This window comes from Dipodomys ordii, unplaced genomic scaffold, assembly GCF_000151885.1.
Source record: "Dipodomys ordii isolate 6190 unplaced genomic scaffold, Dord_2.0 Scaffold96, whole genome shotgun sequence".
Lineage (NCBI taxonomy): Eukaryota > Metazoa > Chordata > Mammalia > Rodentia > Heteromyidae > Dipodomys > Dipodomys ordii.
The window spans coordinates 997,115-1,017,915 of NW_012267312.1; the positions used below are offsets into that span (position 1 = coordinate 997,115).

Below are 20,801 nucleotides of genomic sequence, written 5' to 3' on the forward strand. Positions count from 1 at the left end.
GTATATGTTTGGTGGGAATTCATTGAACCCTGCAAATGTCTTTTGATAAATGAGCTTGATTTTGAGCTCACAGGCTACCCCTAATACTTTTAGCCTTTCCAGGATATTTATACTCTATAAGGAAAATCACATATAACCAACTAACAGAAGATGACTGAACAGTAACATTTAAAATTAGCAAGGATTTATGAACTAAATGAACTTAGAAATTTAACACCATACCTTACAGATATAACTAGCACCTCCTGAATTTAGTCTTATGAAGCAAAAAGATAAAGAGGACAAAATATCATCCCAATTAGTTACTCCTCTATTTTCCATTCTATACGTTGTATTTTGAATAACCCTTTGAGAGGAATGAGGGCAATTTTCATTAAAAAATATTAATCCAATATAACTGCCCTATTTTACAAGCACTGAACTAGTTATACAGACAAATCACATAATTTCTTCATTACTGACAGTTAAAAATTTAGAGTTCAATCATTTAAGTCCATTGTTCTCTGCTAGACATGTAACATTTGAACATCTTTGAAATGATTAGTGTAATTATTTGGTTTTGTGCTTATAAAAGGCAATTTACATCTTGGTATCATTGTGCACTAACACAATGAAGACCACTATCATTCACTAATGCAAGGGAAAATAAGAAAATACCCTTTATATCTGTGGGGTTTCTTTATTGTTCTGATGGTAAAATACAATATTCTTTTCAGGGCCAAAATATAAGTTCATTATTGGTCTGAGTCATGTTGGCCAATTCAGAGAAAAAATTGAATACTTTGAATATAGATATACTTTGTTAATTGATATGGAATTCAAAATTAATTTGAAGTGCATTGGGTGATTCACATAATGGAAAATAACGAACAAGCTCTTACAACTTGTCTGTGGTGGTGGTTGCGTTCTCTGCATTTTTATTCACCCCCATTTACCAATATAGTATAATTGTCTCAATCTTAACATCTCAAAATAACAGCATGTTTTCTCTTAAGGACTTTATAGCTTAGTATTTTATTATAATGGTACATAGCTAATGATGATAGAAAGGATATAAAACCTAGTTATAAATCAGTATTTTTCGATGATTGAGGTGAACGTTTCTTGGTTATTTATGTATTACCTAAGTCATTGTTTTCTAAATACTAGAGTCAAATTTTGAAGAAAACTACAAACTGAAAACAAAATTTCAGAGCCTGTCAAATTAATTATTGAAAGATATAAAAACAATGTCTGTGCTTTGGAAAGCTGAATTTCGAGGGTAACTATGTTTTAAGTTCATAAAATATTAGAGCTCCTTGCATCAGAATTATATATTGTGAAACATCTTTGTGTGTGTGTATGTGTAGTTCAATGGAAAAACCCAAGAAATTGTAGTATATGTGAAACTATGATACTTGGTGACCATGCTAAGAAAATAATTTTTGAACATACTCCTTTTTCCTCAGAATACTTACCTGTCATTTTAAATCATATTTTCTCATATATATTTCAATAATATTTTTGTCATTTAAGATGACTTTAATTAATACATGCCTATATACATATTTCTTTTAGATATACTTTTATAATTAAAAGCTTATCACATATCATATTGACAATTATGTCCAAATTACACTATATAAAGTTAAGAGTATTTCTTGCATTTTTAACATTCATTTTAGAGTTGAAATTCTATAATAGTGCATTTATGAATTGTTGTGATATACGATCCTGGATTGGTTACATATTTTTAAATATAAAGGCTATCATGCAAAAGTACTATACCCTCTGGTTCTTCATTAAGTAGAATAAATAAAAATACTCATATGAAATTACAAAAATTAGGATATATAAGCCTTGCAATTATTTATTCTCATGAACTAATTGTTTTTGTCACAGTGTCTTCAACTAGCACAAGCAACATGTATATATACATGTATATATACATACATATATGTATATATATTATACACATGTGCACACAAGAAAAGAAGTATAAACACCTCCTATCATGCAGAAGATGTACAAGGCCTCATTTTGGATATTCAATCTACATTACACACAAGCAATATTATCATTAGTAAAATATATCAGTAGTGCTTTTTTAGATAGATTTTTTTGTGCTTTTTTGTATGCAGCATGCTATTTGGTACTTTGTTGTGTTGTAGGTGACTCCCAAAACACATATGTAAACCAGTGCAGAATGCAGTTCTAGAACATTGTTGGCAGGTAAAAAAACAAGTGAGAGATCAAGACACACAGAGAGGAAAAGAACAAGATCAACTTGTCTCCCAGGATAGTCAGTTGTAAAATTTTTTAAAATACATTTTGGCCTTCATTTTCCTTTTGAAAACCTTGCTGTGGGGGTTGCGTGGCCCTTTCAGAGCACTGCGCAACCTTCGCAAGAGATCATTTAGCACTAGTTTCCACCTTGGAGTAGATCTTCCTACCTTTCCAGTCTTAATTCTGTGAGAAATGGCTGCAAATCGATGGTTGAGCTCTGAGATTTTGGGCTCTACAATTTTCCTGCAATGGTCACCGCGGTTTGCCATCAAGTTCGCTGCTTGGTCACGTGTGGAGTCCACCTTTGGGCGTATGTCATTCATTTCTGCCTTTAAACGCTATATTCCATGAGCAAGAAACAGGGCTTGAAGTTAGTAATGGAAGTTGAGAGAGAGAGAGAAAGAGAGAGAGAAAGAGAGAGAGAGAGAGAAAAGGGGAGGTTGGGGAGAGAGGGAGGGAGGGAGGGAAGGGAGGAAGAAAGGAAGAAAGAAAGGAAAGAGGGAGGAATGAGAAGAGGGACTGAGCAAGGGAGGAAAAGAGGGATGCAGAGATATGGAGAAAAAGAGAAATATACATGCAGAAGAACTGAAAGGGAAAAATAACACCAAATTCAATGTAATAGAAGTGAATGAAAATATGTGTGATCTTAGAATAATAAGTCATTATCCATGATTAAATTTGATTCCTTTATTTAGACTATTTCATCCTAAGAAGACTGAAAACACATTCCCTGACCTCTATATTGTCTGTAAAAATCATAAATTTATATTTAGTCCCATTTTATTTTTACTGAATTTAATACTGTATAACAATCTATACTTGTGTTCAGGAGGAAAGGTAGCTTAAATATACTTTTAAAGATTTCTTTCTTGTGCATTTTTAGCTCCTCTTTGTTTAGTATATTAAATGTCATGGAAACATTGCCTTAATAATAGATTTGGATTTTTTTACATGCGGAGTTATTAGGAAATTGAAGGAATTTCACCATAAAATGGCATCGTTGATTTCACATATCAAGAGACAATGAAAAACAACACAATGTAAGTAGAATCCAGATAGATGGAATATATGTTTTAGAGCTAGCTTTAAAATAAATTTAGGGCTTTCTCATAGAAGACAAATGATAATATGTGAAATATCCAGGCAAAAAAAGAACATGAGAGCTGAGCATAGAGATGTACTCTTACAATTCAGATCTCAGGAGGCTGATCTAGACGGATTGGGAGTCCAAGGCCCACCTGCCTAAGTAATGAGTTCAGAGCTAGCATGGATTAAATGGCAAGATCTTAAGTCAAAAAAATAAGAAAAAAATGTTTAACAGGAAAATCAAAGAGGAAATGAATTTTAAGTATAGAAAAATATAATTATGAGTATTTTGAGAAAAATATTGCTCCCATATTTCTGACAAATTCAGAACAAATAAAGCATCATTAATTTAAATTAAATTGAAATTTAAAATTCCAACACTTTCTATTTAATTGAGCAAGAAAATGTAACTAAATAGAAACATGTAATATTAAGACACACTTGCATATGATACTTTACACTTACTCTTTTAGGAACCATTTCGAAAGTAAATGCTAAATAATTATTTCAAAAGGAGTACCTGAACCTATAAGTATCCCTTATTCAAAATACTAAGGAGCGAAATGTTTTTGAGTTTTTACTCTTAGATTTTGAAATATTTGCTTATACATGATATGAGGGATAGCATTCAAACCTAAACATATAGTGCATTATACACCTATATATTTCATATAGTTATATGAAACAAGAAGCCAATTTTTTAATAATATATCTATTTTTTTCATGGGGCCTGAACTCTGGGCTTGGGTGCTGTCCCTCAGCTCTTCAGCTCAATGCTAGAGGTCTACCACTTGAGCCACAGTGCCACTTCTAGCTTTTTCTGCTTATGTGGTGCTGAGGAATTGAACCCAATACCTCATGCGTGCAAGGCAAGCACTCCAGCACTGAGCCACATTCCCAGCCCTTAAATAATTTTGTAAAACTATTTTCTGCTTGAAATAAATCTTCCTGAAATTTGGTTTTCCTCATGTGGCATCATATTAACATTGCATTGTAAAGTTTTATATTTTGTACCACTTTACATTTTGAATTTGTTGGATCAGTAATATTCAATCTATTTTAAGATTGGTATATGAAATAGGCAAAATATCCAAATGCCTGAATTTCAGACGGACTTTATAAATGATGGCATAAAACTACTCTCTATGCTAGATGTAAGAGTATTTGATTCCATCAAAATAGGTAGGACACTGAAGCAAGATACCAAAGCAAATCCCAGATTACCTTTCTCATCAGTGTTTAAGTGTGATCAGCTGAGAAATCTTCAGTGTCATTAATGTCTACTGAAAAGAGGAAAGAAGGTGGGAAATAAAGACAGAAAAAAAGATAGAAAATAATAACAAAAGGATGGAAAAAAGAGAGAAGGAAGGAAGGAAGGAAGGAAGAAAGGAACGAAGGAAGAATGGGAGGGAGGGAGGGCAGGAGGGAGGGGGGAGGGAGGGAAGAAGGAAGTGAAGGAGAGAAAGAAGGAAGGGTTTGGCTATTTCATTTCTATTAAGAAGTCCTTTGTAACTTCTGGGACAAACATGATTGACATAATTGTGTACAGGTTGAAAATTACATTTTACAATATTTCATATGCTACCTTAAGAATGTCTTCTTTTTGCTGTGATTTCTTTTTCTCAGATTCATCCAAAAGTGTATCAGCCTGAATGATCCACTTTGTGATGTAATCCACATTTTGGTCAAAGGTTTCCATGTGTTTCTGGTATTCCTTAATTATATAAAGACATATTATCACATTATTGTTATGTAATCCACATTTTGGTCAAAGGTTTCCATGTGTTTCTGGTATTCCTTAATTATATAAAGACATATTATAACATTATTGTTTTGGAAATATTTTAAAAGATTTTTCCTGCTTTCTAGAATTCTAAAAAGGCAAAAACAGAGTACACTTTTATCCCTTTTAATTGAGATGTCCTTATAGAATATAGCATATATAAGACATAGTTACAGTATCTACAGATACAGAAGGAGCAGCATATATATGAACTGTAGGTATTTTCAAGTAAAAATATGGACAAATATGTTATGCAACTTATGATAGAAATTGATAGAAGAGTTTCAAGTCTCTTCACTTACCAATAAAAGGTTTAACCATTCTTCTGCTCGGGAGGTGACAGCTATCCAGTTACTATTCAGAAGACTGAGTTTATCTTCCACCAAGGTCTCCTTCTTGCCCAACACTGATTTCAAAGCTTCTCCTAGCTCTGTGACACTTTTCAAGTGAGCTTTCTGTTTCTCAATTTCTTTCTGTGTAGCCTGGAAGCAGGATAGCATTGAGCATCAGGTAGTGTATTGCAGTCTTACATTTTAATGCTTGTATATATTGAATAGTAGGCCCTGTCTGATGTATTGCTAGTAAAGATCTTTTCCCACTTGGTTGTCTGTCTTTCTTATTTAGTGACTATGTCCTTAGCTGTACAGAAACTTTTTTTTATGATCCCACTTGAGTCTCTCTCCTAACTTTTGTGCTCCTGGAATTCAAAAAACTAACTTCCCCATACCTAATAAACCAATCACTAAACAGGGAATGTTGCAAAGGGTTGACTTCTCAGAAGAGGTAAGAATGGCAAAGGCATACATGAGGAAATGCACATCATCCCTGGCCATAGAGGAAATAAAAATGAAAACAACACTTGAGATTCCATCTCATCCCAGTAAGATTGGCCAACATTGTGAATTTGAACAACAAATGCGGCAGGGATGTGGGGAAAAAGGAACCCTATTGCACTGTTAGTGGGAATGTAAACTAATATAACCACTCTGGAGAACAGTCTGGAGGCTCCTCAAACACACTCACACACACACACAAACTAAACAACATCAGGACTGAGAAGAATGCTTGCCTTGCACGCATGAGGCCCTGGGTTCGATTTCTCAGCACCACATAAACAGAAAAAGCCGGAAGTGGCACTGTAGCTCAAGTGGTAGAGTGCTAGCCTTGAGCTGAAGAGTTGAGTGACAGCGCCCAGGCCCAGAGTTCAGGCCCCATGACCGGCCAAAAAAATAAATAAATAAACATAGGCCTTCCCTACAACCCAACCATACTACTCCTGTGTATCTACTCTGAACATCTTGAGCCAGGATATGATAAGGACACCTGTACGTCCATGTTCATTTCCACACTATTCACAAAAGCCAAAGTATGGAAACAACCTAGATGTCCCAAAATAGATGAATGGATCCAAAAAATGTGGTACCTATATACAGTAGAATTTTACACAGCCATTAGAAGAATATATTAATTTCAATTTCAGGGAAATGGATAGAATTAGGACAAATCATGTTAAGTGAGGTAAGCCAAGCTCAGAGAGACAAACTGTGCATTTCTTCTCTGATAATGTGTTACTTGGATCTAAAGCACACTATATGACAAATTCCACTGAATTCTAGATACTCATAGACAGTGAGACCAAAAGAGGATAGTTTTAGGAGAGAATCACAAAGGCTCAATACCCAAGTGCCTCTTCATATGTTAATAAAATAATTTCCATATTGAAGTGAACTCCAAAGACGTGGAAACAAAGGACATTTTTATTTTAGTTTCTGATGATTTTGTGTTCCTTATCTTATATATGGTATATTCACATGTATATCTATGTGAGGGTGGAGGGAGGGTTCAGTACTGGAGGGAAAAAGGATGAAGATTACAACAGTGGAGCTCACTGGACACTGGCGAAAGTGAACTAGACAATTGATGGGTAGATACGGGAAGGTGGGACTGCGGGAGAATGAGGGAACAGAAGACACTGTACAAAAGGAAATATTCATTACCTAACTCATGTAAATGTATATCACCTCTATAATAAAAATAAAGTAAAAATAATGCTTGGGGAAGAGCTGTGTATGTCGACTCTATACAGAGACTTTGTAAGTTTTTTAACTTATAGTCATATGTTTCTGGACTATGAAATCATACCAGATATGCCGCAATGTCATTGCTGATATATATCAGTATACACTTTGTATATAGACATGATTAATTTTTTAGTATTTCATGACTATATGTACTAAATATATTACACAAAGAAAATATGTATATGTATGCATATATATAATATATATGTTATATATACATATATTAATTTTTACATGTAGTATCTTAAGGCAGATATCTGAGGGTTATTCCACAAAGCCTTCACGAAAGAGATTAAATTTGTGTGTGATTTTATTTCTCTACAAGGATATTCAGATTTTTAGTGCCATGAACCTATGAAATTTGGTTGGCTTCAGGACCCTTTCTTATATTAGTCCTGATAAAAATCACAAAAGAAAGAAGATTTTAAATGAAACCAACTTTGCTAAAGTACATTGTACATTTTTGAAATTATGGTATTGTAATGTATTTTTTCTTAACATGTTAACTAACTAACATCTAATTTTGAACTAGGGAAATTTGAATGCAATAATATACCTGTTATTTTTAATTGTATTAAATGACTAATATAGAATATAAAAGATCTGCTATTTCTATGGGTGATAAAGTCACAGGTACTGCTATTGTTGAAGTTTATTGCTTATATTCATAATTAAAAATATTTAATTTCAGTCACCAGTGGGAAAAAAGAAATTTATTTTTTTTCAATGAAATTTCACAGATCTTAATTCTATCTTCACATCTAGGTTTTTCAAAAATCTGGGTTGTTAAATGTAGGCCTTAAAACTAAATTTTGTTTCTAACATATTTATAAGATGATTTCTTTGTTGCTTTGTATGTCCCTCTCCCACAGTATAACCCCTGTTTTCACTGTATTTCATGTTGGTATAATTTGGGGAGGGATACAAGTGGACCCAACAATGAGATGTACAAGACATTATGTGGAAACTTTACAACTTTGGCAGGGAGAGGGGGAGGGGCAAGGGGATGGGAAGGGATGGGAACGGGAAACAAAGGAGGAGTAATGTACTATTACCGTGCTCTTTTATTTGTAACCCCTCTGTATGGTATTTTCATAATAATAATAATAATAATACCACTGCCATTTTTAGACTTACTTTTTAAAGTCATGAAAATAATGACATTTAATAAGGCCATATATAGAGTTGGGAAAACAGCATAGTACAAATGTTTCCTGCCTTCACTTTCTTGCGTGAATGACTATGTGACCATTTTGTGCTTCCCTGCCTCTATTCCCTGTTCTTTCTTTCCTGCCTTGACAACCAGTTATTGGATATTAACTGGAGTTGAGCCAGTGCCCAGAAGATTCTTTCTTAAATATGTTAACTGAGAGACACAGAGTACAACGAGAACATGAGCTGAAAAGCCATCTGCAAATAGAGCAGATGTTTCTATCACAGAAAGTCAAAGTCAAACCAAGAAAAAAATCACTGAGGAGCAGCATTTAAAGCAGAAAAAGTCAACCTTCAGAGTCCAAAGTGAACAGAGGGGATCCAAGCAAAAGAAAAGAAGGTGTCTCTGTGAGACAATCCCAAATTTCATGAGTTCAGATGCTCTCAATGTGGATTTCTCTATCTTTATAATATATCAAGATAGTCATTCTAGCGGTCCTTTTTCCATATCTTTAGGTCCTGTTCCACAGCTAATCAATGAGTAATTTTGTTCTTCCTTGGGACATCAACTCAGCAGTGCAAATAAATGAGATTAAAATTATTGTACAAACAATATTTGTATCTAAGGAAGACTCACATTTTAAAATTATGTTATATCCTTTCATACATGTATTTTGTGTAAGATGTATAAGATGAAATTGAGGTAATTAATGCTATATCTGCTGTTGCACAGAGGATCATTTGTAATGTAGGTGGTATTTGATATATGTGAACATTTCATAAAGTTGCTCATATATGAATCATAAATATTTATGATAATCCAACTACATGTTACTTATAATTGTAGAAGGAGCTGCAGGTTTTATTATTTAAAGTCTTTTGAAATAGTATCCTAGTTGAGTGGACAGAGCCCCTTTAGAACCTGACTTATAAGTAGAATAGATTTTTGCCCTTATAATCTTTTTTCTCTACCCAATGGAAATATATTACCTATGCATCTACAAGTATCAGGATATTTTTCTAATCACATTAGGCAAAAGAAGAGCAGCAGAAAAGTCTCGATCTTTCGAATGTATATTCAAGAATGTGTTGGTCAAATAAATACATGCAAAATCCATTATCTACTCAGTAAATTCAGAGTAATGATTTATCACTTTTTGTCAATCTAGAAGGAAAGTTAATACCCCATAAAGTTAAATGCCAACTTATATTGTATCATTATCTTACATATCATTATCTTACATTTTCATGGTTCATAATTGTTCATGGTCAAAAGTGATTTACAAATTTCCATTCTCAGATGCAGATAGGTAACTAAAAATATTTTTACTCATTTTCTATCCTTATTCATTCCCCTTTAAGGAAGCTAAAGTCATTACTTTTGTTGGTTAGATTGGAAGAAACAACTGAAAATTCATGGTATTTCCATTTCTTAACAGGAATAGAATACTAGGGCCTACTTACATAGCTTATTCTTTTGCCATGTTGTGTAAGTAGTAAAGTTGTAACAGATCTGTAGTTCTAAAGGAGAATGCCCCAAATCAATAACATCCTTGACTAAATTAAAACCTGGGCCTTTTAGTTTTTTCTCATGTGGTCACGTTTCATTCCTTAGGGTTCATTTGAAGATGGTAGACAGGCAATGTAGGTACTATATGTTATTTTGATTTATGAGTTTGCTATCAGTCCACTTATGAACACTCAAAAAGCAGCTAAATGTGAATGATGCACCTGATACTGAGGATTTATATTACATAGGAAAATGTCAGACATGAGTAGGATACAATTTCAATAGAAAGTGCTACAAACTCTAATATATCTTTGTTTTCCATGTGTTTTATTTATAATAGCTGCTAGGTCCAGAATAAATATTACAAATATTCATCATTACCTTTCAGAATTTTAAATGATCAAATTTTAAATGATCAAATTTTAAATGATCAAATTTTAAATGATCAAATTTTCAGTCCTAGCTATGATGATTTTAAAGGCTGAAAACACCTTTTGATTTTCTCATATCTACTGGATTATTGAAATTTCAGTATTCAATTTAATTATCATATTAGACTTAAATTTCAACTCTCAGCTTATCATTTATGTAGTCGCAGAAGGGGAATGGGAATATCTACTCTGTTAGTGTCTTCTGGTTTTCTCAAGGTTTATTAATATTTATAATACAAAAGTATTGAAATAACTCTCTGATCCCATAGAAACACATATATGTTATTTTCTTCAAGGGGTAGATGAAACAGTTCATCTTGACTTCACACACTTTCCCCCAGTGTCACATTTCTTCCAATTCCTGAATGCCTCCCACATGTTTTCATGGAATTCACACATGACTTTCATTCGTAGGATAACTTCTTCAATTATTTTCAGTCTTTAAATAAATTCCAATTTCTTACACATCTACTTTCCTGTAGATTGTACTTTTACACAGACCCATACTTATTTAAATACGTCCTTTAATACAGTTTCCTTATCTATGTCTCCCTCTACTAGGATATTACTAAATTCTTGGTAATTTAGTTTTCTACTTATTTTTTTGTGCATGTTCTTTCTAAATCACATTCATAAAAGGCAAGTATATATTCAATGTATGTAAATATTATGCCATTTCTATACATTGAGAGTGAAAGATTTTTTCCACCTTTTACCTACATGATATATTAATGGGAAGAAAATGAAAACATTGCCATATCACCAAAAGTCTAAAGAGTTTATATATCACATTCTGAATTTTTTAAAGGTGAAGGGAAACACCCAATTTATAATTACCATTAAAATGATAACATGTTTGTTTTGCTTGTCAGTGATTATAATCAAATGAATAGTGCATCATTCAATATAATATATCTTAAACATGATAAAATTCTATATTAATTGATTTTTCAGCCACTTTCATTATTTTACTATGGCTCAAGGTTTAGAACATATTTTACTATTAAGTTAATGTGACAGAATAATATAATGATAAATTAAGAGATATAACATTAAATAGTGGATTTTATGGCGATGTGTATTGACTTTTTATTAATAATATATTGCCCATTAAAGAAGAATTTCATAAAAGCAGAATTGCAGCTCAGAAATTATAGCCATAACTATAATGACAGTGAATAGTGACTTTGGTGGCATTTAACAGATGTTCTATTTTCTAAGTAACAGCTGCTTGATGCATTCATTGTACCAAGTTAATGATCTGCTAGTGTTATTTCACTTCACAGATAAATTACTATTCTCTCTTTAAAATAGATATGTAATTTTTCATGAGAATGATAGTGTAACAGACATTAGAAATAAGTAATGGTTCTCATGCTTTTGCAGAGAAAAGAAGTAATAAGTTGAGGCAATTATTCAGATAATCTAGTACCAAAACCAGAATTCTTTAAACAATGAAAGTTGATATTTTTTAATGTTAGGCATTGTTGACTGAACTGGATATAGATCCCAGTAGACTGACATTCATGGATCTTATGTGATATCATCCACTGGTTCTTAACTTGGCCAAACAAATGAGTCATGTGGCATATTAAGTCTAATTAAATCAGAATATTTGGTTCCATAAATTGGTATGCTTTTCAAGTTTCCTTTTCAAGTTTTAAGTTTTCAAAATGTAGCCAGTATGGCCAAACAACCATGTTCTGTTGTGAGGTTTATTGAGTGCTAATATATATTAGAAATTTAGTGGTGACAGGACAGTAATTGAGGAAAAGCTGAATCACTGTTCTTGATATTGAGTGTTATAAAAATTTGTGCCTGGGCTGGGAAGGTGGCTCAGTGGTAGAGTGCTTGCCTTGCATGCATGAGGCCCTGGGTTTGAGTCCTCAGCACCACATAAGCAAAAAGAAAAAAGCCGGAAGTGGCGCTGTGGCTCAAGTGGTAGAGCACTAGCCTTGAGCTGAAGAGCTGAGGAACAGCACCCAGGCCCAGAGTTCAGGCCCCACGAGCGGACCCCAAAAAAATTAAAAAAAAAATTTGTGCCTGAAATACATGTAAAAAGTGCAATAATTTGGGGGCTGGGAAGGTGGCTCAGTGGTAGAGCGCTTGCCTTGCATGCCTGAGGCCCTGGGTTCGATTCCTCAGCACCACATAAGCAAAAAGAAAAAAGCAGGAAGTGGCGCTGTGGCTCAAGTGGTAGAGCGCTGGCCTTGTGCTGAAGAACTGAGGGACAGCGCCCAGGCCCAGAGTTGAGGCCCTACGACCGGACCAAAAAAAAAAAAAGTGCAATAATTTGTTATATCACTGACCATTTTAAATATCAATTATTTTGCAACATTTAATATGCTGAATTAAATTCAGTATTTTCTCTGTGTGATTATCTCATGCAACACTAGGTATACTAAGACAAATGTTAATAAAGTCAAGTGACAATTTAAAAAATGACAAGTGTAAGTTTTCACAAAAATTGGAAGGGTTTATTATAGCATCAAAACTGTCCAGGAAATCTTATCTAAACATTTTAATTTTTAGATATCACCATGGATAGTAAAGGGGTCTAAATTGTTATTTAACTGACTTGTTTTTGAGTAATGACATTAAACTAGAAATAAATTTGTTTGTGGTTAAATCAGGTATCATACAAATTAAATTATCCTAAAGTTTATATTTCCCAAATGTAATGATATTCACAGAAGTATAGTTACTTAAAGAATGCAAACATTTATTTTACTCTGGCTACATTTTTATGCTCAAATCATATGCTATACAAATTTGGTTTTTAGAGGAATGTTCAGAATTGCTTTACTTACACCCAACAAATAAGAATTTCAATAATACTTCAAATATTATGATTAATAATAATTTCAATAACACAATTTAAGACATTAAAAATACTATTTAAAGTTGGATATTGGTGGTTCATGCCTGTAATACTAGCTACTCAAAAGGCTGAGATCTGAGGCTCAAATCAAAGCCAGTCTAGTCCGTAAGACTGATTTCAAATTAACGAGGAAAAAAGAATGGAGCTGTGGTTCAAGTGGTAGACCACTAACTTTGAACACAAAAAGCTCAGACACAGCATCTAGACCCTGAAACCCCAGACAGTTACAAAAAAATATTTAAGGGCTAGGCATAGTCGTTAATATCTGTAATCCCAGTGGTCTGGAGGTCAAGGCAGGAATATTGAGTTGAAAGTCAGCTTGGGAAATATAACAAGACCCTTTGTCAAAATAAGACAATATTTAAGGGCTGGAGATAAAGCTTAGTGGTAGAGTACTTGTTTAGCATGCCTGGGACCTGTGGTTTGATACCCAAACACTGAAGAACAATGAAAAAAACTATTCAGAATACAAAATCATGCCAGTGTAATTAGAATATGCACTATCACAGGCAATAAATATGCTTTTAGTTTATTGTATTAATATGAAATCATATTTGTGCATATTATAGTTAATCCTGGCTTACTTTATACTTATTTTGGATAGTGAATGTTGTTTATTTTAGCACCTTCATCCACCAATTTGGACCACCACATGAGCCTTTTGGGGGAACATTTTATATATTATGAAAAGATATTTATTTTTTCCTCAATTATCATTACAGTTTAATCTTCATCTCCTGAATTTGACTTGTTTTTGAAGAGATATTTCATGAAGCTATACTTTGTTAGAGACGTGGTAAATAGAAATGAACAAGTTAGGTATTTTCCCTATCCTGTTGTAAAATAAAAATGTTATTATTTTGGCCATAGTCCAAAAGAGTACAGGTTATCATGGTAGCTCAAGGGTCTTGTGCAGTAAAACTCTTTGGTCTAGTTATACTTACTTGGATGGTTAACCATTTCCTTGCATCATCTTTATTCTACGCAACTTAGTCTTCCTGACATCCACATAGGAAATTCCACTAACAAGAAGTTGTGATATATGAAAAGGAAAATGTCTTAATATATAGGATCACAAATACCAGAGTTACAGCTCCCTCATGACATCTTTGTTGTCCACAACATGCAGCTGGGAACAATTTTCAAAAACTAAAAACTTTTTTTTAAATACTTTTCTGATGGAAGCAGACTAAATTTCAAAACACACTGAAAAAAACTGCATGACTTTCAAAATTGCAAAATAGTATTAAAAGGTCAGCTTTTTGGTTTTCCCCACCAAATTTTGTTATTTTAAAGTGTCTCGGATTATTTTTAGAACATTTTTCCTTTATCTTTTTAATGAGTTGGTCTGCTTTTAAAATAGATTTGTTTTCTCTAAAGAAGTGGGTTGTTGCCGGGCCCAACTACTACCTACTCAGGAGGCTGAGATCTGAGGATTGGGGTTCACAGCCAGCCCAGGGGGCAGGAAAGTCCGTGAGACTCTTACCTCTAATCAATCATCAGAAAACTGGAAGTGGCCCTGTGACTCAAATGGTAGAGCACTTGCCTTGAACTGAAGAGCGCAGGGACAGTGCCCAGGCCCAGAGTTCAAGCCCCACAATAAAAAAAAGTTTGTTGTTGTTTGGTTTTGCTCATTTTGTATCGTTTTGCCTGTAGCGGTCCTGCACCCATCCTAGCTACTTCTGGACATTCTTCCATTATTTCTCTTGTGAGATGATTTAGAGTCTGATTTGTATCACCAAAATATTATTAATTTTGTCACTTTCTCCAAGTGGAATGCACCTATACATCTCTGAAATTATGACATGCATTATATTTTATCAAGGGCATATGCTCAGTAACATAGGCTATTGGATGGCTTACTGAATTTTGAGCTTAGATGAATGAGTGCACAGAGTGAAGACTCCTCCTACATTTCTGGCATTTCAGAAGGATCCTAGCAATAGCAAGCTCTTGGTGTGCATTCATGATGGAGACAATGCAAAAGTCTGTGGTCAGGCTTATGCCACTGTTTCTACATTACTTCCCCTCTTATTCAAAGGCTGTCCTATTTCTTTTGTAAATAGCTACATCATAATTGCCTTAGGTTTTGTGAGGGCATTCCATCTCTGGCATAACCACTTCAATCTGCTGTTAAAACAAAAGTAGCATTTGGGAATAAAAATTTGAACTGTCTATATGCTCATAAAACTTTACTGTTGTTGAAATTTCATACAATATATAAGTATCATTAATAATCTTTTGTTTTTCTCAGCCATTTAAATATGCAAATATCACTGTTAGTTTGTATACTATACAATAACAGATAGAATAATAGATTAGGGCCACCAGTTTTAATTTCCCATTTCTGCTCTGTTCATCTGACTGGTTTGTTTTACTTTGGTTTTGGTATGTCTCTTAACCATTCTTCCTTATTAGCAAGCTCAAAGAGATGTCTTGGCTAGAATTGAGAAGTTTTGACCTAAGTTAGCCCTATTATACTTCCTGTAGTAACATTAGTAATCATATTGAGGAGCCTGGGCAAATAACACTGCCACTTCTTTAAGAAAAGTAAATGACTATTTCACTGTTAGTTCTGCACACCACAGGAAAATAATTAAAAATAAGCAAAATGAATCCTGGTGGTTTTCTTTATACCATTCTTGTTTCCAATAAGGGAATATAATTTCAGAGAATGTTATTTACATACCTAGTCATTTGTACATTTTTCTTCTCTGATATTCCTTCAGAATAGCAGGACTGTACAATGTTCACTGCTGTCACAGAAACTACTAGTTTTTTGGATGCAATTTTTTTGGAAATTCTTTTTTTTTGGTAGGTCATGGGGCTTGAACTTTGGGCCTGGGCGCTGTCCCTCAGCTCTTCAGCTCAAGGCGAGCACTGTACCACTTGAGCTACAGCGCCACTTCCGGTTTTCTGGTGGTTTATTGGAGATAGGAGTCTCACGGTCTCTCCTGCCCGGGCTGGCTTTGAACCGCGATCCTCAGATCTCAGCCTCCTGAGTAGCTAGGATTACAGGCGTGAGCCACCAGCACCCGGCTGGAAATTCTTAATGGTAAATTTGTTCCATTTATTTCTGTTAGTGTTCTTTCATCAAAAATAGTGGATGAGGCTTTGGCAATCATGCCAGTATATAATGAAGTAGTTCAAGAAAACGAGTAAACACATACTCTAAAAACTAGAAAAAATGCTGTTCATGGGCATATGTGAAATTAATAATGTTAAGCTCCTGGTTTGGATACTTATTTTCAGGCTCATCTCTCACTTATGCTTTAGCCTAAGTAACCTAGTGAATAATGGCCCTATTTGATAGAAACCAATAATTTCTAATAGGTACTATGGATTTAATATGGGAAATTTCCCCAAAAAAGTCCAATTATTAAACACTGTTTCCAGGGTGGTACCAATAGGAAAGTGATAGAAATACGAGGATGTGGAGTTTATGGGATGTCCTTAGGTCATTGGGGATATATGCTATTCAATAAGTTTCTGTGGGACCATGTTTCTGTCTGTCTGTCTGTCTCTGTGTCTGTCTCTCTCCTTTAGCCAATGATATATTCATTTGAATCTGCTACATGCTTCTACCTTCACAAGATACCCACAAGAAAGAGACTTCCTAATGTTAGAGTAAAATCTCCAGCACAACAAACTAAAATAAATATTTTCTCTTAATAGGTTAATTGCCTCAGGTATTCTATTATAGTACATGAAGGTAACTAATTCAGTTAGTATTTCTTAATTACTAAGATTTATTTTGGTAAAATTCCCAATCATTTGGCTAGTTTACATATTGTGTTTACTAATATTCACATATATTAGACATACAAAATATAGTAGAAAATCTTGATAGCAAGTTAAACATATTCATTATTTCTATATCAATAACAAATTTTAAGTAATACAATATATGCATCTATTTACTATGCATACTTCATTCTCTTTTTCTTTTTCTTTGTAAATAAAGCTTTTATTCTTTAGTCATTATTTTTAAACTGTACTATTAGCTTCCTATTTTACACTATATATCATCAATAATATAGCATTTTGCATATTTTATTTTTTTTGTAAATGATATCACATTTCATCCATTGACATGCTTTCAATTTTACTAGAGGGTTTCTATGAAGCACATATTATAATATGCTTTCATATTTTAGGCATTTTTCTTTGTTTTTTTTTTCAAAAGAAACAGTTTCCTTATCATTTCAAAGTAATGTACTTCAATTCTACTAGCACCTTTCTGAAGGAACATAGTGTAGACTTAAGTGATGGACACTTTTATTTATTCTGGGTATATTATGGTCTGAGTAGGTAACAGTTTTATTGGTGGTTCCAATGGGCCCTAAATAAAAATTTTAGTGATATTGATGAATTGATTTTACATGGACAATGCCTTTGTAAACTGTTGATGCAAAATGAATTATTAAATTAATTTATGGATAAAATCCACCTGCCATGAGGAAGTCTCAGCAATTAATAGCTGCCTGGTAGTCATCAATATAGACTGTACTACAAAACCTGTTTAGCTGGACCTGTAAACAGCCTAGGTAAAGAGAGTTAAATTTATAATCTAGTTCTCTTCTACTATCTCTAAAGTTAAATATTACAGACCTTTGTGGAAAGAGCCTGGCTTGGTCAGTATTAATATGGTTTTTAGTATACAATTGCACACGAGTCTAATAAGCAAGACTATGGAAGACAAGATTACAGTAATTTGTTAAGGTTTCGGTTTTCTTTTCTCATCTTTATAAGGCAAGAAAAACTAAAAAGGAAGCTGAATAACATAGCTCACTCTTGAAATCCCAGCATGGAAGGTAGGAGGATTAAGTCAGAGGACTGCCTGGCTATATAACTAGATCTGTTTCAAAAGAAAAGGTGGGGGGTGGTGAGAGGAAGCAGCTAAAGGGTGGGAGGAAAGGAGGGAGGGAGGGAGGAAGGCAGGCAGGCAGGCTGGCAGGTAGGCCAGCCAGCTGGCCAGCTTGCTAGCCAAAATGAATCTTAAAACCTTCAATATCTTTCTAATTTAAGATAAGAAAATTTACTAGTTATATAACATGGCTAATTAAAACCAAACTTTGGGCTTGGAAGGTGGCTCAGTGGTAGAGTGCTTGCCTTGCATGTATGAGGCTCTGGCACTACCTAAGCAGAAAAAGCCAAAAATGGCACCGTGGCTTAAGTGGTAGAGTGGTAGCCTTGAGCTGAAGAGCTGAGAGACAGTGCCCAGGCCCAGAGTTCATGTCCCATGACAAAAGAAAACAAAACAAAGCAAAACAAAACACACAAACTTTTATTTTACATGAAGGCTTAGTAGAACCTATATTATTAAAAAATAGTGAAACTTGTATTGGTTTAAGGATAACTCTTTGGATTCTCCAACTTCTACCACTTCTTTACCAGTTGTGATTTGGAAAGCACATTCTGATTCTCCCATCACCACTAGGGAAAATTAATATATTGAAACTCAGTTCTATCATTTTTGGCCACTACATTAATTTTCACTTGGATCAATTCTTCATACTCTATGCCTCTTTATAACTTTCTCAATTACCTTGCAATAGACCATCATCAGCTAAGAAATTATCACTTAAATTATCATCAGTAGCTTTATTGATAAACTGAAAGCCCAATTGTGTTTCCAAATAAACCTATTCATTGAAAACTTGATATAGCTTCTTAGAGAAATCAAGAAACTTTTGAGTTGTTGAAACTTTTCTTTTCTTTTTTTTGTCAGTTGTAGGGCTTGAACTCTGGGTGCTGTCCCTGTGCTCTTCAGCTCAAAGCAAGTGCTCTACCTCTTGAGCCACAGTGCCACTTCCAGTTTTCTAGTGGTTTATTGGAGATCAGAGTCTCAAGGACTTTTCTGTCCAGGCTGGCTTTGAACTATGATCCTCAGATCTCAGCCTCCTGAGTAGCTAGGATTGCAGGTGTGAGCCACAAGTACCTAGCTTCTTTCTTTCTTAATTTATGCTTGTTACTAAAAGTTTTCAAGAGCCACTTTCCCTGTGACTTTTTCAGACACAAAACTGTGCCAGTAAATACATTTTCTATTCTGCACAGCACCGGTGGCTCACGACTATAATCCTAGCTATTCAAGAGGCTGAGATCTGAGGATCATGGTTCAAAGTCAGCCTGAACAGGAAAGTCTATGAGAATCTTATCTCCAATAAACTACTCAGAAAACAAAACAAAACAGGTGCCATGTCTCAAGTGGTAGAATGCTAGCCTTGAGCAAAAGAAGCTCAGGCACAGAGTCCAGACCCAGGGTGGGCCCAGGCCCAGGAAAAACGAAAATTGTCTATTGAACATATACATGAACATAAAGTACTGCTTTCAACTTAGATTTACGGCAATGTATAAAAATGTGTTATCACTTATTATTTCCTGAGGAAAGAAATACAAAATAATTTTCGTTATCAAGAGAAGAGAAATTTCTACATTTTAGTATCTAGTTCTATTTTAAAACTCAGTGTTTACAGATCATATCCATGGAAGATTATCTTGTTATCTGTTTCAGTAGAAGCTACAGAATATGAATAAAATGACTTCAGAGCTTATGCTCTAATACTTTCACTTCCTATAGAGTTATTTTCTTGATGGACAATGTGGCTCTACATTTTATTTTGCTAGTCCTGTGGCTTGAACCCTGGGCCTGGGCTTTGTCCCTGAGGTTCTTTTGCTCAAGGCTAGTACTCTACCACTTGAGCCCCAGAAGCATTAGTAGGTTTTTCTGACTAGTTTATTGGAGATAAGAGTCTCACGGACTTTGCTTCCCAGGCTGGTTTTGAACCACAATCCTCAGATCTTAGCCTCTGGAGTGACTAGGATTATACACATTTTAATTTGTGTGGAAGTATGCTGACCAAAATTATGACAACACAAATAAGAAGATTAACAAGGATTCTCATTCATGGTGCCATCCAACTACTTTTCAAGTTAAAAATCATTTTAATGATTGTTTAGAAGATTTGGATGCTCTGATCTCATAAATAGGTGTCTTGGTTTTGTCTGTGTGTTCACTTTCCATCACTATCCAAATACCTGACCAAAACAGCTTTAAGGAGAAAATGTTTACTTTGATTCATAGTATCAGTGATTTTAGACCATAATTACCTGGATCCTTTGCTTCCAGGTCCATGGCAATGCAGAAACATCATGATTGAAAGGCTCATTGATATAGAAAGAGCCAAGAAGGAAGGGTCCAGTACTGAGATATATCCTTAATGACCTACCCCTGTAAGCAGATCCTACCTCCTAATAGTGTAAGCACTATTGATTCATCAGTTAATAAAGCCATTGATGAAATTATTGCCCTCATAATTCAGTCTTCGTTCAAGGAAGATCTACCTATTTGGGACCAGCTCCTAAATATATGAACCTTCTGTGGGACATTTCATAACCAATTGACAACAACCTGAAAGGAAGCTGCCAAGCTATCTGCCTAATTTGTGATTTTATTTTTCTCTACACTTTCATTATCTACTGGATAGTGAGAACATGGCGGAGTATTTATTTTCTTACTGAAATTTCTCTTTTCCCTTATTTTCTATTTTATCCATACTTATCCGGTTTTACTATGTATCTCTTTAAGCCATCCTAAGTATTTATCCCAGAA

The 20,801-nt window shown here is 34.2% G+C and overlaps 1 protein-coding gene across 1 annotated transcript in view; it reads right to left on the minus strand.

Annotated features, from left to right (window-relative positions):
- LOC105993437 (dystrophin-like) overlaps positions 1-20,801 on the minus strand; it is a gene marked incomplete at its 3' end in the record, with an annotated part of 1,816,642 nt that overhangs the window by 989,503 nt on the left and 806,338 nt on the right. The window contains 3 exon segments of the mRNA XM_013026710.1: positions 2,433-2,603; positions 4,937-5,065; positions 5,437-5,616. Coding sequence (XP_012882164.1) covers positions 2,433-2,603; positions 4,937-5,065; positions 5,437-5,616 — 480 coding nt within the window.